The sequence below is a fragment of the Phocoena sinus genome, chromosome 21, assembly GCF_008692025.1.
Source record: "Phocoena sinus isolate mPhoSin1 chromosome 21, mPhoSin1.pri, whole genome shotgun sequence".
NCBI lineage: Eukaryota > Metazoa > Chordata > Mammalia > Artiodactyla > Phocoenidae > Phocoena > Phocoena sinus.
Genome location: NC_045783.1, coordinates 12,228,239 through 12,249,217, shown reverse-complemented (window position 1 = coordinate 12,249,217; position 20,979 = coordinate 12,228,239). Strand labels below are relative to the sequence as shown.

The window sequence follows — 20,979 nt, the reverse complement described above, 5'->3', positions numbered from 1 at the left end:
CATATATGCGTGCGCATGCACACACATACACAGCGTATTCGTGACGGGAAGGGACCCTAGAGATTACCTAGTCATGTTTCTTCCAAAAAAAGAAACCGAGACCAGAAAGTCTACGCAAATTTAGCTTCTAAATTGCACACTTAGCTAAGCAACACAACTGTCCTCAACGCGGAAGACTTAGGCTTGGGGCTCTTATGGCTACTACGTTTAGAGTATTTGATAAGAACCCCAGAAGTAGTTTGAATATTGGTTGATTATATTTATTTCAGGAGGGCTTTATCAATGAAATTGTTGACACCCTTAAGTGTGTATCTACTCACTTAGTTGAGGCAAAAAGCTTATTTTAATAAGAAAAAGAATCTGTGAGGTTTCATGAAACAGCTAGTAATATAGGTATCTCAAACTGTCAAAGGCAGTTTCTAAAGCCCAAGTAATTTCTTCCAATTTGTATAAAACCTTCAGAATTTAATAGTAAAACAAATCTTTAATTCAGAAATCAACTTTGACATTTGAAAATAAAAGCCAGTGAGTAGTTTTCAGAAATAAACTTTAATATTGAAAAATAAAAGCAGGGCTACTTCATGACTGCTAATTTAAATGTCAGAGAGCTTTAAAAATAGATGAGAATTTCTCGGACAGCCGCTGCTCAATCAAATGTTAAATACGACAAGAACCACCTCCATGCAGCATTCGCCAGGGAACCCCTTTGGGTCTTTCTTTCCCCTTTTCCGAACATTTCTACTTTACTTTAACTATTGCTTTTGCCCTCTACCTCCACCTTTTTCCTTTTTCTCCTCCACTTTTCATCTCCCCCTTTTTCTCTCTTTTGACCCTAACTGACCATAAAATAAAGTATCGGCATAAGTTGCTGACTCTTTTTTTAAAAAACGAAGTACGTACTGTGCTTTTTGTTCTTGAGAAATACAATTTTACTTTCATCCCTTAAAAATTAAAGAAACATTGTTTTTGGTTTCTGGGTACCCTATAGTTAATTTTTTCCCTATATCTTACCATTTGCATGCCTTCCCTGGAAAATGTGTACCCCCTGAGCCAAACTTTCATAGATCCTGTATATACTCTTGGCTTGCTGGGTGTTTCAGCACTTTCCATTTTCCAGTTTTGAGTGAACACTGGAGGTGGCAAAGCGGAAATATGCTTCTCTTCCTGGCATCCACCTACACATAAGCTACACTATCGCTTAGGCCAAAGTCAGCTTTGGGACCACAGTCTGAAATGAATAACGTAAAGAATAAAACTACATTCATTCATTGCATCAAGTAAAATAAAAACTGGGGTTTAAATTACATCCTAATCCCAGATTCCACAACATTTTTCCATTTTATTGTGAATAAGTGAAACGTTACAGAATCCTGCAGTGGGGTTCTGTATAAATCTTTTCCTGAAATATATTTTGTCGTAACCCAAGTAAAAAGTCCCCTTATAGTACCAGGAATGCGGTTTCTTGAAAAGTATGGTCTCTGGGTTCAATCAATTATTATTCAATCTTCTAATAGTACGGTGTTGAACATCTGGATGAAAACAGCTTTATTTTGTCTATAGCTTTATTTTGATCTACGAGAGGAATCTGATGTTAGATATCCTATCTTTCTGCTCTTGGTTCAGCGGATTAGAATCACTGCAAGAGAAAGCCTGAATTTCTACAACAATGTCTATTGTTTTCTTGTGGAATGTTATTGACAGATTCTTAAACATGCCTTGGATTCCTATAAAAATTGCTTGCAAGCAAACTGCTTTGAAACAATACAGCATTGTTACATCAATATAACAAAAACAGCAAGTTTGGCTAACCTTTAAACCCAGTGGTGAATGAGTTATAATTTCATGTGCCTTAAAAAGTATGCAACGTGTGGGCTAAACGCTTCGTGGTTCTCCCACCACAAAGCCCTCCGTTATGCTGATGTACAACTGACTAAATAATACATTTAGGTGATTCCAGGTCTGCTGAGTTTTTTGGGGCAGCTGAGGTTCTCTGAACAGGGCTGGACCTGAGAACCACATGGGGGTTTCACAGAATATGACTTGGGGTGGAGACACGACACAGGGATTTTTAAGAGCTCCTCAGATTATTCCAATATGCAGTCAGGTTAGAGAACCACCAGGATGGGAGCATCTGAAAGAATATCATGGTCATGGTCATGATCACGTGAGGTGAGTGTCAAAAACAAAACTGATCCAGTAAACCAAATGTCTGAGATGAAAGTCATGTGGCTGGCTGGTGGTCAAGAGGAGTGACTGGGGCCCCAAAAATATAACTCATCAACCAAACACACAGAACAATCAGCTTATGTGGCCTGGCCAGCGAACACGTGGGATCTTTAACGGGGTAACGCCTTGCTGCCTTGGATACTGCTAAGGGAGACAAGGAAGAACATGAGACCCGCCGATCAGGGAAGCCCCTATGAATCCTGCATTGCTACAGGGGGCACTGAACCGGGCAGCAAGGAGGAGGGAAGGGAAAAGCAGCTGGATGCCTTTCAAGGGATGATGTCTTCAACCCTCCCTGTGGTTGTGTGCTGGATGAACCATCGCTGCTTCCCTGCATCGGAGACCCTGGGGTGAGCACTGTGGGAGCTGGAAGGTCTTGGTGTGCCTGCTGGGGTTCAGTTAGTCTGGGCCTCGTCAGCAGAAGAGCAGTGGCTTCCAGGGGCTGGGAATGGGGCAGGGATTTCCAGATCCTGCTGTCATCTCCATTCTCATTTGACTCAGCTCAAGCTGGAGCCAGGGTCCAGCAGACTGCAGCATGGAGCAGGAAAGGGCAGAGGGAACACGGGAGCTGAGGCACTCACTCAGCCCCTCTGCAGACACCCCCGACTTGCTCCCTGAGATCAGACAGCATTAGGTCCCCCTGGGGCTGCCAGAGGCGGACAGGGCCCCGAGCCCGGGCTCAGCGGGCGCAGGCTTACAGAGCCCAGCCTCCGGAGAGAAGGGGGAGGCCCTTCCTGGTCTCGATCTCCTGGCTCTGCCTCAAACTGAGTGCAGGCTGGCGGGCCCAGAGACGAAGCTAAGTTTCTCACTTTGGTTTCCTTGGATCGCCAAAGATTAGTGAACATTTCACACCTATTCAAGGGTATAGATTTTCCCAAGATTTTTGCTTTTTTTTTTTTGGTGAGGAGCTTTGCACTTCGTATTTTACTTCTCTTTGAGAAAACTCTTATGTAATCTATACTTCTATTTTCTTTGTATCGGTTCAGGGGCTTTGGATTATTCGAGAGTCAATTTCAGTATTTTCATACTCACTGTTTCAAGGTTGCAAAGCCTTGTTCTTTATAGAGCAATTCTTGCTTCATCTGTGACAGTTCTCGCTTCAGCTTTTTAACCTTTTGTGAGAAATCAATGTAAATATGAATGTTTGTAAGTAATCAGCAACACAGTTTAAAAAGGTAATCTATTAGTAAACCATTAAACACAGCCACTAGTTTGACATTGACTCGACTAGTTTCTCCTGGACACAAGTTCTATGGAAGGCAGATTATCAGCGATGTGCATTACTACTCAAGTTTCCTCTCATCATAGGACGTAGCAACATTGCTATGAGCCAGACACCGCGATTGTCCGCGCTCTGTGATAAACAGCCACTACGGGGAGAGGCAGGATGGTCAGCCAGGGTCTCTCGGACTCTGCGCTTGCCCTTCCTTCGTGACTCTCCAGGACCCCTGGCCACCCCTCCGTTCCCCAAACAGGCCAGGCTGTTCCAGCCTCAGGGCTTCGGCATGTGCTGTTCCCCCGGCTAAAAGGCCCTTCCCTCAGCTCTTCACTGGCTGACTCCCTGTCACTCAGCCTCAGCTCCACGTTACCTTTGCAAACAGCACTTCTCTGGCCACTGCACCCAGGCCATTGGTCTGTTTTGTTTAGTTCGCAGCATTTTCCAAGAGTTGAAATTGTCTTTGTACTTGTTTCCTGTCTGTCCCCCATGGGAAAGTAAGAAGCATCACCCAGCTGTACCCCAAGCTTGTAAAATAAAACCAGGTGTACAGCAGGGGATCAATAAATATTTGTTGTCAAACTGATAAAAACTGCTCTCTTCCTGTTATCTTTGGTAATAAGAATACTAAGGTTTGGCAGGTCAGGAAAATGGCAGAAGCCTGGTTTAGTCACAAACTGAAGGTATTCTCCTGGGTGTCAGAAACTTATTTCCATATAGTGAGTAATAGCCTTAAGTTTTAAGCACATCCTGTTGTATAGTATTTCCATGTGTTTTGCACTTTTACTTCCTATTTATTCTACCCATTCCACAAACACCTATTGATTCTGTGCAATGTGTCAAGTCCTGGGTCTGAAAGTATGAATGAAACAGACCTAATGCCCTTATGTGTCTTACAGGACAACGAGGGGGGCTGATATGGAGCAAATAATTGTCCAACGAAATAAATCTTTCCAACTGCCATAGGTGATATGAAAGAAAAGCACACGGTACTTCACGATCTAAAAGGGGGACGGGACCTAATTTAGCCTGAGGGGTTGAGGAGATGAGAGGGTTCGTGGGCTTCACTGATAGAAGGGGTCCCCACAGGGTAGAGCCTGTGGACAAACCCTAAACTGTGGGAGGGGAAACTCAGCAAGTCTCTGGGATTTAAAGAATGCTGTCACTGCTGGATTACAGAGGTGGCGTGTGGAATGAGGTGAGAATGCAAAAGGAGGCCTGATTACATAGAACCTGAAGCCATGCTGAGGATTTCTAAATCTCCTCCTAAGAACAATGAGAACCAAGGAGGGATTGTAAGGCATGAGCTGCTTTATGCTTCTAAAAGATCACTGGAGACTCTATGGTGCTTGCACCAGAGGGGCCCAAAGGGGTCATCCTGCCTGGTGTGCGGGCCGTGCTATAGGAAAAATCCATTTTAGAGGTAGAATCAACAGGACTTGGTGACGGACTCAATGTGGAGGGTGAGGGAGAAGATGTGTCAAAGATCACTTCCAAAATCCTGGGTATGTGAAGGTGATTTCCTGGGGAGGGGGAAAGATAAAGGGTTTTCTGTAAGACATTTATTTTTCTGACACCCATGGCACTTCAAGGCAAGTGGAATATGTGGACTTGAAGTGTCTAGGCTAGAGATATAAAATAAAGAGTCACTGACATAAGGATGCTGTTTTAAATGCACAAGAATAAATGAGATCAACTAGAGAGTGTGTACGGAGAAGGGAAAGCAGCTCAGGAACACCTTGGGCATCTGCATCGCTCACAGGTCAACGAGAGAGAGACAAAGTACATTGTGAAGCAGAGGCCAGAGAAGTCAGAGGAAAACAGAGAGCATCGTGGAACAGACGGGAAAAAAGTAAACGGGGGGACAAGGCCCTATGAGGAACCAAACGACAAAGACAAGGGCTGTTGTGACACATTTGTAGACCATGAGGCACGATATTTTGGATACAGTAATGTTCAATAATTTATCTGTTAAGTTAATCTGAAGGCTTACCAGTTTGTGCCCTAAGGCACTTACATTTTATTAGGGAGAAGGAAATAGAAAGAATTGTGTTGCAAGGCCCAATTCATAACTAAAAGAGAGGTACAAACAATGTTACTGGAACCCAAAGGAGGAGAGGACTACTTAGGCCAGGGGAGGAGGGCTGCCCTCAGAGAGAAGGATCTTGAAGGTGCTTTAATATACATGCATAGCAACAAGCTCACTCAGTGTCCAGTAAAGACATTTCAGTTTTAGTATCAGACTACCATCATGTCAGGAGCCATCAGTAACCGACAGCTCATTCCACATGTAATTCTACTTCTGACAGCACTCTCAAAAACTGTTTACCAAAAAGACTAACATTTTTATTTAAAAATAACAACAGAAATCCAAAAATCAATAGTAACTGGGCTTTACCTTTGAAAACACAGTTGACAAAAAAAAAAAAAAACAATGGTACTATCAAGCCCTCTTGGAACAACTGAATTAAAACAATTAGTGTATCTCATGGTCATAAACTGGCACTCCATTTAAAATCATTTCGGCTGCGATGACATACCCATTTACTTTCTTTCAAAAATGATCATTGTAAATATAACTTTTGACAATTCAGACTCTTCTCTGCTTAAGTGATGTGAGATTTTATTGTATGTTGGGTGACAATGATAAAGGAGGCTAACACCTGTGTTTTCTTCAACGTTATTTACTTTACCTACAGTTGGCTGAAAGCCACTGCTTTTATTTTGGGGAGTCTTCTGAGTGGATTACCTGAATGATTTTCAGCTGCCAAATATCAATGTGCATTTTATTTTGTTAAGGATGAAAAAGTTTGATTCTATTATAATGATAAGTGAAAACAGATACTACTATTTCCAACCCAACATTATTTCCGATTGTTTCTGGTTTTAAGAGTTTGGTCTTAACTGTTCAACACCCTTTCTTCTCAGAGAACCATTTGGCATCGTTAGCTATTGGAGGATCACTGTTTCTACTCTCATTCTCCAACCCACTTTCAAATGTAGGACACAGAACATGAAAACAAATGTCCTTAGATCCCAGCTAAGGGTTACGCTAATGCTGATTTGCACGTTTAGCACAATGTGGACTCTACTTGGAGGCAATAATAGTGAGAGCTAAAATGCCAAGCACTTCAGGTATTCCAGGCACTGTGCTTTCAACCCTCACAACTACTCTAGTAGATGGATACAGTTTTAATTCTTATTTTACAGGTGAGGAGTCTCAGACCTAAAGAGAATAAGTAAGTAATCTGCTGAAGGTTACCCTGCTACTGAGCAGCAGAGAGCGGTCTAGAACCCAGGAGAATGTTTTAAAACTACAGTTATAAAAGTTTTAGTTATTAATGGCATGATAATATATATAAGATCAAAGACAAACTAGAACTGTAGCAAAATGACCTCAATAAAATCTACGCGGTGAACTTTCTGCAGCTGGATCCAACCATCTAGTTTTCCAGACCTATGTCTACGGCTCAAATCTCAAACCCGAGAGTCCCAAATCGGAGGCAGAGAGACCCATGACTTTTGCACATTCCCTGCCTTTTATACCCACTACACCAAAGCAACTGACATTTTGAATTGACTTTAAAGTTAGTTCTGAAATCCAGAAAGAGAGTGATTCAATGTGATAAGCACGACTGGAAATCATACAGCCTCTTACCATCTCTTACGATCCTAGTGTGTAATCAGTTTTCTTTTAAAAGAAGGAGAAACAAGATGGCAATGAAGGAAAAGTAAATTCCAGAACGTGTGGACCTTGGGAAGATCACAAGACAGGCAGGGTTCGGAAGTGTGCCCTAAACGTGACCCTTTGCAACATTAAAGTTACAATGATCACAATGACATTTTACTAACGACTACTGTCCCTTCTCACCACTCCCTCCGTCATCTTGCCAGGAGCTCCCTAAGCAAAGCCGACAAAGGGCAGCTGTCATCTTGTTCTTCTGGAAATCCTTCAAATCACCACTGCTTCCACCTCACTAAAAATCCTCACCACCCGCCTCCTCTCTCAAGTCACCTTTAAAGAAAACGAGAAATCAGCTCCAGACCATCAGAGGATTAATAATAAAAACATGTTTGACTTTACTAAAGAATAGCGGGAAACAGAATCCCAGATGCTGTTAGGACCATTTGTGATGACTAATAAATGGATTCTGTCATCAGAAACGAGATGATTGAATATATGTTTAAAAATCCCAAACTTCTGTTTAACAACAGTGAAAAGGAAAAAAACAAAAGCTACTGCGAAAAATATGAAACATTTTTGAAATATACTACCTTGAGATACAAATAATAGATAAAAATATGGAAGGTCAACTCTAGATCTCTTTCTGCTAAATAAACCAATAGGTCGCCATATAACCCAGAAATTCCGCTCCTAGGCATAAACCCAAGAGACATGAGAACTTATATCCACATAAACACCTGTGCAGGAATGTTTGTAGTGGTTCTATTTATCATCACTCAAAAGTGGAAGCAACCCAAATACCCACCAACTGGTGAATGAATAAATGAAATGTGATGTATTTGTACAATGGAATATTATTTAGCAATGAAAAGAAATGAAGTACTGACACATGCTACAACATGGATGAACCTTGAAAGCAGTATGCCAAGTGAAAGAAGCTCACGAAAGACCACATATTGTATGATTCCATTTATACAAAATGTATAACAGAATAGGCAAATCTAGAGAGGAAGACAATAGATAGTCGTTGCTTGGGCTTTGGGGATAGAGGATGTGGTTGTACAGAATGGGCAGTGACAGCTAATGGAGTACAGGGTTCCCTTTAGGGGACACAAAAATGTTCTAAAACTAGATTGTGATGATGGGGATACAACAATAAATATACTAAAACCCACTGAAGTGTACATTTTAAACAGGTGAACTGTGTGGTATGGGAATTAATTCTCAAAAAGCTGTTAAATTCAAAAAATAAATTGGCAAACAGAAATAGAAAAGGTAGAATGTCACCAAAAAAAAAAAAAATCACCTCTTAACAAAGACAAAATTGAAAATGATGGTATCATTATATATCACTTAAACTAGCAAAAAAAAATATTAATACAAATGATAAACACCTGGTCAAATGGCTTCTTATTTCAGATTAACATCCGAAGTCTACAGTGGTCCCCAAGGCCTATGAATTCTGTCTTCGTCTCATTGTCTAGGTTACCTCTCTCACCTCCTCTCTTACTGCTCTCACTTTCTCTCTCCATATACTGTGGCCACATTTGACTTCTTATTGTTCTTTGAAGATCCCAGAACTTCTCTAACATCTGGACCTTTACACCAGCTCTTCCTCACCTAACTTCACCACCTCTGTCTAGCGTCTGCTCAAATGTCACCTTCTCAATGAGACTTACCCTAAATACTCTATACAAAACTACAGCCAGCTCTCCTTCTTCATCTCTCATGCCCTGTTATACAGCAATTATTTTTAGTTAGATTGATTTTTTAAAAAAACAAACCATGACTAGAAGCTGAATTTATCAGAATGCTTTCTCTGTATCAACTGGAATGATTAATGATTTCTGTTTACTGTTAGTGTAGTAAATAATTCATTTTCAAATCCTAGACTGTACATATCTAGGATAAGCCCAACTTGGTCCTGACAAACTATTTTTGAATGTTCCTGCATCTGGTTTACCAATATTTTGCTTAGGATTTTTGTATCTAAGCTTATGAATATGGCTGGCTTATTTTTTCCCTCATATTATCTTGTCAGAATTTGGTTGTATTAGCCTAATCTTCAGAGTGTATCTGGAATTTCACTGATAGTAACAGGGCTGGTCAGATTCTTTCTTTCATCTGGAGTCATTTTTGGTCAACGATATCTTAGTAAGAACTTATTCATCTCATCTCAAAATTAAAATGTAAGAGTATAAATTTACTCAAAATGTCCTGCTATTTCTTAAGCATCTAGAGTTTTATCTCTTCATTCCTTGTATATTTTTGCTTGTTTCTTTTCTCTCTTATCAATCCTGACAGACACCTGTCAATTCTACTATTCCTTCAAAGAACTAAATTATGCTTTTGTTGATCTCCTCTATTATAGCCATGTTTCTTATTTAAATAATATCTTCCCTTAATTTTATTTCCCTTCATCAACTGTCTTCAGATTTATTCTGTTGTTCTTAGACTGAATTCACTGCTCATTAATTTTAAGACTTTCTTATTTTCTAGTATATGCATGCAAGGCTAAAAGTTTTTCTCCAATTCTCTTCTGACACTACTAACAGTATTAGCTAAACTACAGACTTTACTTGGATCCCCCAGGATCCGACCATGTTGTCTTTACTTGTCATGTTTCCCTAGACTCCTCCAATTTGTGACACTTCCTCAGTCTTTTCTCATCTTTAATGACCTGTTCGCTTTTGAATAGGTTAGATGTTTCATGAAGTGTACCTTGGGTTTGCTAGATGCTTTCTCATAATCAGACTGAGGTTATAGATTGGGAGGAAGAATATGACAGAGGTGATGCGTCCTTCTCATCGAATGATATCGGGGTACATGCCGTCAACCTGACATCACTGGTGATGTTAAACTTAATCACTTAGTTATGGTAGCAAATACCTAGATTTCTTCACTTTAAATTTACTGTTTTTCCCTTTCCAAACTCTACTTGTTAGAAGATAATCACCAGGCCAGTCCATACTCAAGAAGAGAGGAGTATCAAAGATTAGTGGACATGTTAAAAATCACCAGAGTTAAGTAATACATATTTGTGGGGAGATACTGTGAGGCTACACAAATATCCCTTTTCTCAACGTTTTACTCACTAATTTTATCAAACAGCACCCGTTATTATTTAGAAGTGTATGGTTCTCCTCCAAATTAAGTAGCCTCTAAGTTTTTTAAACTTAGGAGTATAACATACCTACAAAAAAGAAAAAAGAAAATCTTAAGTAGACCATTCAATAAATGAATGGTAAAACACCCATGGGAAGGTCAAAAGTTCAAGAAGTCCCAGAAGCCATTCCTGTGCCCCACCAAATTACTAACCCTTTCTTTCTCCCCAAAGTAACCACTATCCTGACTTCCGACCCTATAAGTGGTTTTGTCTTTGTTGAACTTTATATAAATGGAATCATACAGTATGTATTGTTTTATGTCTAGCTTCATTTATTCAACATGGTGTTGTAAGTAACTGTGCTCAATTATACTTGGGGCCCATATTTTAACACATTCATTGCCCTCTTTTTTCTTCTTAGTGAAGCATTTTGCCTTATAATCTACCTATTCCAAAATTAACAAAGCTATATTAGCTTTATTCTTTTTTTTTTTTTTAATTTATTTTGGCTGCGCCAGGTCATAGCTGTGGCACACGGGATCTTCGTTGCGGCATGCGGGACCTTTAGTTGCAGCCCGTGGACTCTTAGTTGCAGCATGCATGTGGGATCTAGTTCCCTGACCAGGGATCGAACCCGGGCCTCCTGCATTGGGAGCACGGAGTCCTACCCAATGGACCACCAGGGAGGTCCCAATACTAGCTTTATTCTGACTAGAATTTGATTGTTGCATCTTTTTTACCCATCCTTTTATTTTTAACTCTTCTGTATCTTTGTTTCTGGTGTCTCTTATAAGCATCATATAGGTAGATTTTTCTTTCCAAAACCAGTCTGTAAATCTTTGTCTTTTAAACTAGAACATTTAATCCAATTACACTTATTTCTAATTATTTGGGTTTAATTTACCCATCTTACATTAAACTTTTCATTGGCTTGCCTTTTCTATTTTCTTCTCTCTTTTCCTGCTTTCTTTAGTATTTCCAATGGTGAAGAACTTCTGGTGCCATTAGTAACTTTCAAATTTTGTCTGAAAACATGTTTATCTCATTCATATGCATGAAAGATGTTTTCCTGTGTATAAAATTCTGGTTGATGGTTATTTTCTCTTAGAGCACTGAAAGTATTACATTATCATTTTCCTTTCATCATCACTATGGAATAGTCAGGAGTATGGCTCTAACTGTCAGACCTTTGCAAATAATCTTTTTTCCTCTGGCAGCTTTGAATTTTAACCATTATATGACTAATTTACAGAAGTTCTACTTAGTTCTTTTCCATATATCCTTGGTCATTTCACAGTCATAGTATCTTTCTTACTCATATTTTCAATTCCTTTTTTATTTCTTGACATATTAAACACCCATATTTTACATTCTGTATCTAAAATCAACAAAATCTGAAGCATTTGAAGACCTGATTCTATTGTCTGTTTTTTTCTGCTGGTTCTTACTGATGTGACCTTGTTTCTGTGTAAATTTGTGATTTTTGGCTATGAGTTTGTACCCTTAGAGCTCTACCTGTGGAAGGCACAGGTGCAGGTGTGTTCCTCCGAGAGGATATGCACTTCCAGGCAACTGGCAGCGCAGCCACCTGCCGCTGCCTAGACCTGCCACAGCTCGAAGTAAGTGTTTAGCTTGCAGTTTTTCAGACCTTCCAGGTAAGTGTGAACTCAGCCTGCAAACCCATATAAGGTGTGTCAGATGGTGATATGTTCAGAGGTCAGAATGGTTTCTCATTGTTTCTCCAAACAGGTCACTTTTCCTACTGCTTTCTGGTAGGTGATGGCAGTGGCAGGTATGTTGGGGTGGCAGGGTTGGAGGAGTTTAATCCTAGCTCCTCTCACACCGAGGGTTTGGTCCTTTTGGGTCTCAATTTTACGCAGTTGGGCTTTGTCTCCATGAGACGATGAAAAGAACACTATGGAAGGTGACGTTCACCCAGTGTGGTAAATTCTCTTAGGGAAAAGCAAGTTTTAGTGCTCTGTTATTGTTTTAAGTGTCTTGTGGCTAATTTAATTGAGTTTATGATTGAACTTCTCACATTTAAATTGCTGATCCATCTGGAATTAAAGGAAAAAGGTAAAGATTCACTTTCATTTCTTTTAAAATGGGCCAAGATATGTCCCAAGCATTCATGGAATAATCCATTTTTTCCTTAATGATATGGAGGGCTACTTTTATCACATTTTAAATTCGACAAGGTGTTTCTGCATATTCTTCAATATTCAGTTCCACTGATCTTCCATTTTTGTGTCAATATCACACTTTTGTAATTACTGGAGATTTAAGTATTTTAAATATATTAAGATAAAGACCTATATACAATTGCCAACCCAACTGTAATAAACACTCATGCATACAGATTGTGGTCTCTAAATACCACTTCTCACTAAAAAAGAATCAGAGCTTCTTGGAGAAATGTTTGATTCCAGACCTTCTACAAAAAAATCAAGAACATCTTTCCAGAACAAAGAGAAAGAAACTATCAGAATATTGGGATCAAAGGCCTCAGGAGCCAATATAAAAAGGCTCCTATACGCACAAGACAGGATGATGTGAGGTTCAATAAGAATAATAATTGCAATGACATATCAATAATGTTTAAATTCGTGATCACACAGTGATACTTAAACAAACAAACTCAACTCTGTTGGTCCTCTCTAACAGATGCTAGGACATAGCTCATCATTTGAAATTTGTTTGTTTTTTAAAAGGAAAATAATCTAACATTTATTCATCTTTCCAATATGAGCTGAGGGTAAGCAAATAACAAGTAGCAGTTGGGCAGTGTGGAATTTCACTTTATAGAAGTATCCCAACAAATAAATAAATAAGGAATAATATAATTAGACTATCATCATTTTGTAATCCTTAATGAAATGACCTAGATGATGATCATGAATGACTACTACTATAATAAAAAAGAAAAATGGGACATTGTATGCCTGAGGGAGATAATGTAATACCAACCATGATGAATTCTACTCCCCACTAAGAAAAAAAAAAAAACCTAGATCTCGTAATCTCTACATCTAATTAGCAATTTATACAGGCCAATAATTTTTTTATAAAAGATACAAGATACAAAAGTCAGATGAAGACCTCTATAAACAACCTGGTTTGTTTTTTTTTTTTTGCAGTACACGGGCCTCTCACTGTTGTGGCCCCTCCCGTTGCGGAGCACAGGCTCCGGATGCGCAGGCTCAGCGGCCATGGCTCACGGGCCCAGCCGCTCTGCGGTATGTGGGATCTTCCCGGACCGGGGCACGAACCCGTGTCCCCTGCAGCGGCAGGCGGACTCCCAGCCACTGCGCCACCAGGGAAGCCCAACAACCTGGTTTTTATGAATAGTTACATACAGAGAAAAGAGGGTGACTGAAATCAACTTCAAAAATATATATATTTGTCTAAACTCATCATATTGTACTTTTAAATTTGGTGAATTTCATTATAAATAGTTTATAATAAATTATAACAGCAATAAAAGTGAATAAGTGATCATTTTCTATGTGGGGGGAAAAGATTTAAGTGAGTAATTATTAGAACCAATAAATAAGGTAATTTCTTCATGCTCCTGTCCTGCTTTCTGTCAGTTATGCCTTTTCAAGCATTTCGTACACATGGAGGCACACCAGTAAGTAGTCTTCATGACTGGCTTCTTTCACTTATCATATTGCTTGTGAAATTCATCCATGTCATGAGTATTAGCAGCTTGTTCCTTTTGATTGCATTTTATGGATATACCACAATTTATTTATCCATTCATCCACTGGTGAACCTGAAGGCTGTTTCCAGGTTTGGGCTAGTAAGAATAGGGCTCCCGTGAATGTCTACACTCAAGTCTTTGAGTATATGCTTTCATTTCTCTTGTGGAAATACCTACAAGTGGGATTGCTGGGTAACATTTTAAGTGTATGTTTAACTTCGTAAGAGACGTATGTAGTATAAATAGCTATTTTTTTCCTCTCACAACTTCATTGTCATGGCCTCAAGAGGCTGATTCTCTCAAAATTTAACATGAACATATTAGGTCAATGTATTTATTGGGTTTATGTCAAGGAAAAGTATCAAAATATAATGAAGTGTTAGTTTGAGTTGTGTTCATTATAATATCTTTATCTCACACAGTTCCACAGAGCTTAACTCCCACAGTCCTTCAAAAAAATGAGAGAATGAGTATTGCAGGCTTCATAGAATCATTTAAAATTGATTTTTAGGAATCCTTATTCCCTGTTCCTGTCTGCTTAGACTGTACATTCTCTCACAGAAGAAGTTAATTGCATTTGATTTTGTAAAATGCCATGAGCATTACGGATATGAGGGTGTTTATGAGTGAAGATGGAGAAGTCTGGAAGTCATGGCCAGAGAGACTGAGACAGTAGTTCACCCAAGTGAGGAGAAACTAAATACCTCCTCCCCCAGCAACACAGTTTTGATGAAGAATTTCTTTTGACATATAATTATTTAGCCACAGTATGGTACCCTTCAAAGCTAGAAAAGGAGACCAAAATCATTAGAGAGAAAGAAAGAGAGAAACAAAACAGTATGAAATCAATAAATGTGATTGTTATCATTTCACTCTACTGAGTATGCTTTTTGAAAAAAACACTACCATGCTATGAAATTTAATCGTTTCCAGTTGTTAGCATGTCTTAACAGAGATAAGACCAGTTCTTGCATTAAGTAGAGTATCTCTCTCCCATTTTCTCTTTCAGTCTTGCTTCTTTTCTTTAGTGAAGGTGAATCAAGTCATATCATTCTTCATTTCATTCAAACTTCATGAAGACTGTTGTACTATTTTCAAACCCAACACCAACTACAACATAAATTCATTTCTGGACATCTTAAAAGAATAACCATTTCTGAATAACCATTCTTAAAAGAATAACCATACTGATTTGCTACTGCAAATCAGTATTGCTCTATCTCCTTCAAAACCTTGAGATCAGGAAACTGGAGCTGAAAGAACTTGGGATGTAAGCTAAGTATAAAGACATCACTCATGTCTCATCAAGAGACAATCCTTATTTGTAGCAATTTGCATTCTCAGAAGGCATATTTCTTTTCATCTGAAGCACACTGCTATGACTTTTGTATGTTAGTTACATCACTGGTTAAAGCGTCATAGCTTGATGTGCACATGAGCTAATAACTCCATTCACAGTTACAAACTAACCCTTACATTCAACTGCCATTCTTTTAAAATCTGTGCCCAAGACTGCAAACAGGTGAGATTGTGGATGGCTTTTCTAAGTCCATCACTATTGCTAAAAATAATTCAAAGTGAGTTCATATTAACAATGTGGGGATAAATATATCTGAGAATAAAGACAGCACCCTGTTATCAACAGCAATGCTCACTAACCAGCCATGTATTTGGCGTGGAGAGCAAATAATTTAACCAGAGGAGCGTTTGTTTCCTTTTTGACAAAATTAAAAGTTACATCAGATCATATGCTGCGGTGCTCAGTAAATTTCTCAAACACATTTGTATTTCTAAAGAAATTTATACTTTTACATTTCCAACATTTTATTTCAGTTTGATAAACAAGAGTAAAAACTTAATCAAAATTCAGCAAAAATTTTCTACATCCAATTTTCACCACATCTCACCTATTTGTAATCTGGGATATAAATCTTTAAAAATATCAATTGAATTGAAGGTTGAGTTTGTATAAGATACACCATTCCTTATCCTAAGTATCTATAACGAATGAATGAAATAATAAATTTTGGCGTAAAATTTTTTACATTCCTCTTCCAAAAAAAATAGATTTTCTCAAGAAATTAAACACCCACTTCTAAAAGTTATGAATATATTATTAAAAGGGCATTAATTTATTCATTTTTCCATTTTAACAACTAGGAATAAGATGTCAGGAAATACCGCTATCCTATTAGCCCGAGGAGGAAACTACAGCCCAGTGATCACCAACACCTATGACCATAATATAAAATAATACAAAACAGATGCTTTAGACAGATGTTCCTAAATACCTGATTCTCAAATGCTTGACCCATTTGCTGTAATTCAATAAAACAAATGAAGCACCTACAAATATTGTTACAGTAAAATAATGAAGTATGAGGCCAGTGCTTGGCTTCGTCTGAAAAGTTGTTACTATGACGAAAAATGCAGGCAGGGTCCCCTGAGACACCAAAGCAATGAAGAGTTAGCTAATTCATGAATTACTGTATCTGCGGCACTACTTTGTGAAAGGGACTAGTATATGCAGGGATTCTACAGGATAGGCAAGCCAAGGAAAACTAGGTTATCAAAATCCATGAAACTCTGCTCAAGTCATCCAGCCGCTTCTGAATGGCTGGGGCCTTCTCAAAGAGCCACCTGGCCAAGAAGTGCTCAAATGACAGAGAGAGGGAACCATCTGCCCCGCCATGTTCAAACCATGACACAGCTCAAAACATCACAATAGAGCATGAACCACAAGGGCCAATGTTCTAAGGAAATGTTTCTATAAAAAGGCATTTGCACTGACAGGAAGTGTTAAACAAGTGCCTATTCGCTAATGAAAGAGATGCTCTCACCTTTCATTACAGTTATTATAAATGTCTTCTACCTCTTCTTGAGGGAAGCACCTTCGTGGGGAAGGCACTCCTTCCTGACTCACCTTTGTGGTCCCACAGTGATGCCATACACATGAAACACAGGCTTCTGATATTAAGAGCACATTAAACCTGGCACAAAATAAGCTTTGTCTGAGGGATTCTGCTGCATTAGGAGACATGTCCAGGGAACAGGACTACTTGGGATCTTCTGGGATCTCCCCCAGTGAGACGGGGCTCCATTTCCTTCTAACAGTTATTTGTGTGAGATATCCTATATGTACTTTTGATTTTAAATCCCTCCTTAGTTTGCATCTTTCCTAAAATAGCATTTAAATGGACAGATTATGACAGCCTGTTGAGGTATTCCATTTACAATATGTCTTACAAAGAAAAGAACTGTGAAAAATGTTTAAAATTTCAAAGGGCAGTAATAATAGGTAATAACTTCTTGAGAAGTGCACAGCTCAAGGGAATACTGAAGTTTAGCAAGAGTAACTTTTGACAAAATACCTTCATTCTCCGCCCGCCCCCCCCCCCTTTTTTAGATAAGGTATCTGCCTAGCAGATCACAGAAATGTATACACATGGTAGACATGGAGCAGCAAGGATCCCACTAACCAGCCCATGAGATTCTTAAGGAACGTACAGAGAAATAAAGGTGGATTGACAGAGTAAGGGTTGTTTATGGTAGAAAAGAACACTTCTAACAATGACTTCCATAAGTGAAACCCAGAAATCCAGACTGAAGAGAGGTTTGCTTCCAGAAAGTACAGATGAACTTTTTCACACTCTTTTTCTGAGAACGATAGAAAAGTTGTGAGGTAAAACAAAACAAAAAAGAACATCTATTTGAAGACACTGGTGAACGACTAAGGCAAATAAGGCAAGCCCATAGTCAAGATCCGAACTTGGCACTGTTTTTCCTTTTGAGGCATTTGCATATGTGTAGGGAAAGTGAAAAGCTGGGAGAATGTAGTGACCGAGAGAGCCTGACACACAGAAAGCACCGGCTGTCCCACAGAGCTGAGAGGCTTCAGGGAGAGACTGGAGTCCAGCCTCAATCAGGCAAAGGGACCCTCAGGAAACAGCCCAGGAGTTCAACTGGGATTCTGAAAAGCTCCGCCCTAAGAGAAAGGGTGGACTGGAAATAGACCCACTCTGAGAAAAATGAAGGAAGCCCAGAATTCAGAAAACTCAAACTCTGACTGAATTAAAACTATCTACCCCTGGACTAACTGCCTATAAGAAGCAAAACTAAATCCTCTTTGAAGGATAACAAGATCATCCCAAACCTCAAATGATCTTTATTCTCTTTCATACATAATATATGGCTCTTAATTAAAAGTAAGCAGCTGTGAGATGTCAAATACTGACCAAAAATCAAGAGAAAAAAACAGACCGAAGAATCCAACATACAGGAAATCTAGATATTATACTAATTAAGACATGGAATTTTCAAATAACTGTGATTATTTCGTTCAAAAAAATTATTATATCAACATGCAGAATTTGGGCAAGTAACTAGAAACAAAAAATAAATAGAAATTTTAGAATTGAAAAACCACACAGTGGAATTAAGCTGAAACCAATAATAAAAGATAAGAAAATCCTAACCGGTTTAAAAATTAAGTAATATACTCATATAAGAAATTATAAAGAAATTAGAAAATATTTTGAACTGACTGATAATAAAAATACAAATTCAAAACCTATGGGATGTATGCAAAAGCCATGCGCAGAAAGTAATTTAGAGCTTTAAGGGCAGATATTAGAAAGTAACAAGGCCCAAAACCGTGTGTCAGTATCTGCTCGAGTTGAAGCTATGTATATTTTTTGACACGGCAATTCCACTCCTAGGTGAATAACCAACAAAAATGTGTACATCTGTGCACCCAAAGACATGTGTACTAGACACGTACACTAAGGCATAAGTTTTAATTACCAGCAATTCGAATAAACTCTAATGTACGTCGACAGTAGAAGAAATAAAGAATTCACGGTATCTAGACGAAAGTGGACTGCTTTACAGCAATAAAAGTGAATGTAGATGAATCTCAAAATGTTGAACAAAAGAAGCCATCAGTAATCCATGGGGTAGCATTCCAATTTCACAAAGTTCAAAGCAGGCAGAAAATCAACTTAGAGTATTGCCAGTAAAGGTCACCTAGTGGGCTTCCCTGGTGGCGCAGTGGTTGAGAGTCCGCCTGCCGATGCAGGGGACGCGGGTTCGTGCCCCGGTCTGAGAAGATCCCACATGCCGCGGAGCGGCTGGGCCCGTGAGCCATGGCCGCTGAGCCTGCGCGTCCGGAGCCTGTGCTCCGCAGCGGGAGAGGCCACAACAGTGAGAGGCCCGCGTACCGCAAAAATAAATAAATAAAGGTCACCTAGTGTCACCTTTAGGGAGAAGGATGATGATGAGGGGATACCATGGGGGCTTCTGGGGTCATGGCAATAATCTCTTTCATGACCTATGTATTGGTTGCATGAGTTTGTTTACTTGGTGTACAGTCTGTAAGACTCCAAAAGTCAAGGGTAAACAAGCTGTGACCTTAACAGCAGTGTGGTCAAAAAGATTTAGGGTAAAAATCAGCAAACAACCCATGAGGAAGTGTGAGGCACCAGGAAAATCTGACCTAGAAAAGGAAGTGACGTGGTGATGTGAACCGTGGGCATCTTGAAACATTAGGTTGTCTGATGAAAGAGCAACTAGGCTCAACTCTGCACGTGTATTTCAGCACAATAAGGAAAAGTAAGTTTTCCAGACTCAAATTTTGATGCAGTATACTAACTGCAAATAATAAAACTGCCCAGAAAAGGAACACACTCTCTCTCAATAGAAAGAACAATCTCAATCACTCATATGTTCTAACAAAAGCAGAAAGCCTGCCCATCGAGGATAAATGAAAGGGCTCCTGCATTGAATGGAGAGGGCAGATGACCACAAAGGCCCCTTCCAGATTCTAGGCATACGTTCCACGAAGAACCACAATAAAAAAGTCTTACCCTTAATCGCGTAGTGGAGATCTCAGCTTTTAAGATATCAGGGTCATATTTAGTACTGGATGAAGATCCTGAGAATACTTTCAAAGGGAAAAAAGAAAAAAAAAAAGTAACTTGTACAAGTTGCATAACTAGTTGTCAACTTGGAATTTACAAACTCTAAAAACAACAAGATTTACATGCTTCTGTGGATACTTACTTAACTTTATAACTCCTTTACTGTCATTCATCAGACACCTAAATATAAAAAGTCATCTTCAAACCTTTATAATTTTTTTCAAGAAAAAGGAATGTTATAAAGACCCCAGCGCCTCATTTTCCTCTGAATTTTATATCTATGGATAAAATCTTAGAGAATCTTATTGCAGACCCAGTTTATCAGAGCTTTGCATTATCCAGAAACTTGTAACTTAAGTAGAACTTCTGGGCCCATCACAGATGCTTCTTTAAACAAGACCAGCTCCAGATTATCAATTTCTGAGATGAGAGAGAGGTCGGTCAACTCAGGTGTTCAACAGAAACTTCATTCTAGTTAATAGCTCCAGTTTTAGTTTAGTCCCACTGCAAACATTGTACAAGAGTAGCACAAGGGCCAAATTATTTGCCCTGATCTGAAAAGGTAAACATTAATCCCCCACTGAGGAGACTTTTATCTGGAATGGGGTCGAGGGGTTTTACTGAGAAATCTGATGTGTGCCCTCAGCCTCACGTGGCTCTGAGGGACTCTTCCTGCCTGGGAAGGAACAGGACTCAGAACAAAGTCCCACAGAAACCCAAGTGGCCTTCTATTACCTACGACTTGGTCCCCATTTCTCAGGTCTGAACAGCCACGCTGTACTTACAGCTGGTGCGAGAGCTCGACTTTTCCTTGTAGGCGTCATTTAGCCGGACGTATTCATCCAAGGCCAGGGCCAGTCTTTGCTCCTTCACGTGGTACAGCTCCTTCTGCGTCCTGAGGGCATCCTGAGCCACGGACAGATAGTCCTTGAGCATTTTCTCCTGCTCCCCCCTCCATTGTTTCCTTGGATCTTCAATCTGCGTGGTTTCTGAAAGTATATTAGGTGGGTTATTTTTCAGAATTTAATGATTTTTTTTGGTCTATTTATTTAAGCTTTCAAAAAAGTAGCCACCTTTATTTCTTACCTCCTTTAAGTAGTTTATTAGTGGTATGAAGTGACTTCT

At 39.2% G+C, this 20,979-nt stretch overlaps 1 protein-coding gene across 2 annotated transcripts in view; it reads right to left on the bottom strand.

Moving 5' to 3' along the window:
- Positions 1–20,979, bottom strand: part of WWC2 (WW and C2 domain containing 2) — a 166,321-nt gene that overhangs the window by 48,181 nt on the left and 97,161 nt on the right. The window contains exons 1-4 of one of the 2 annotated variants that reach the window (XM_032618320.1): positions 20,640–20,776; positions 19,997–20,034; positions 19,801–19,877; positions 3,259–3,338 (exon numbers count right to left, since the gene is read on the bottom strand). In XM_032618320.1, coding sequence (XP_032474211.1) covers positions 3,259–3,338; positions 19,801–19,877; positions 19,997–20,027 — 188 coding nt within the window. In that variant the 5' untranslated portion in view covers positions 20,028–20,034; positions 20,640–20,776. Of the gene's footprint in view, positions 1–3,258; positions 3,339–19,800; positions 19,878–19,996; positions 20,035–20,639; positions 20,844–20,979 lie in introns of those variants that run through there. The other variant, XM_032618319.1, reaches the window with a different exon arrangement.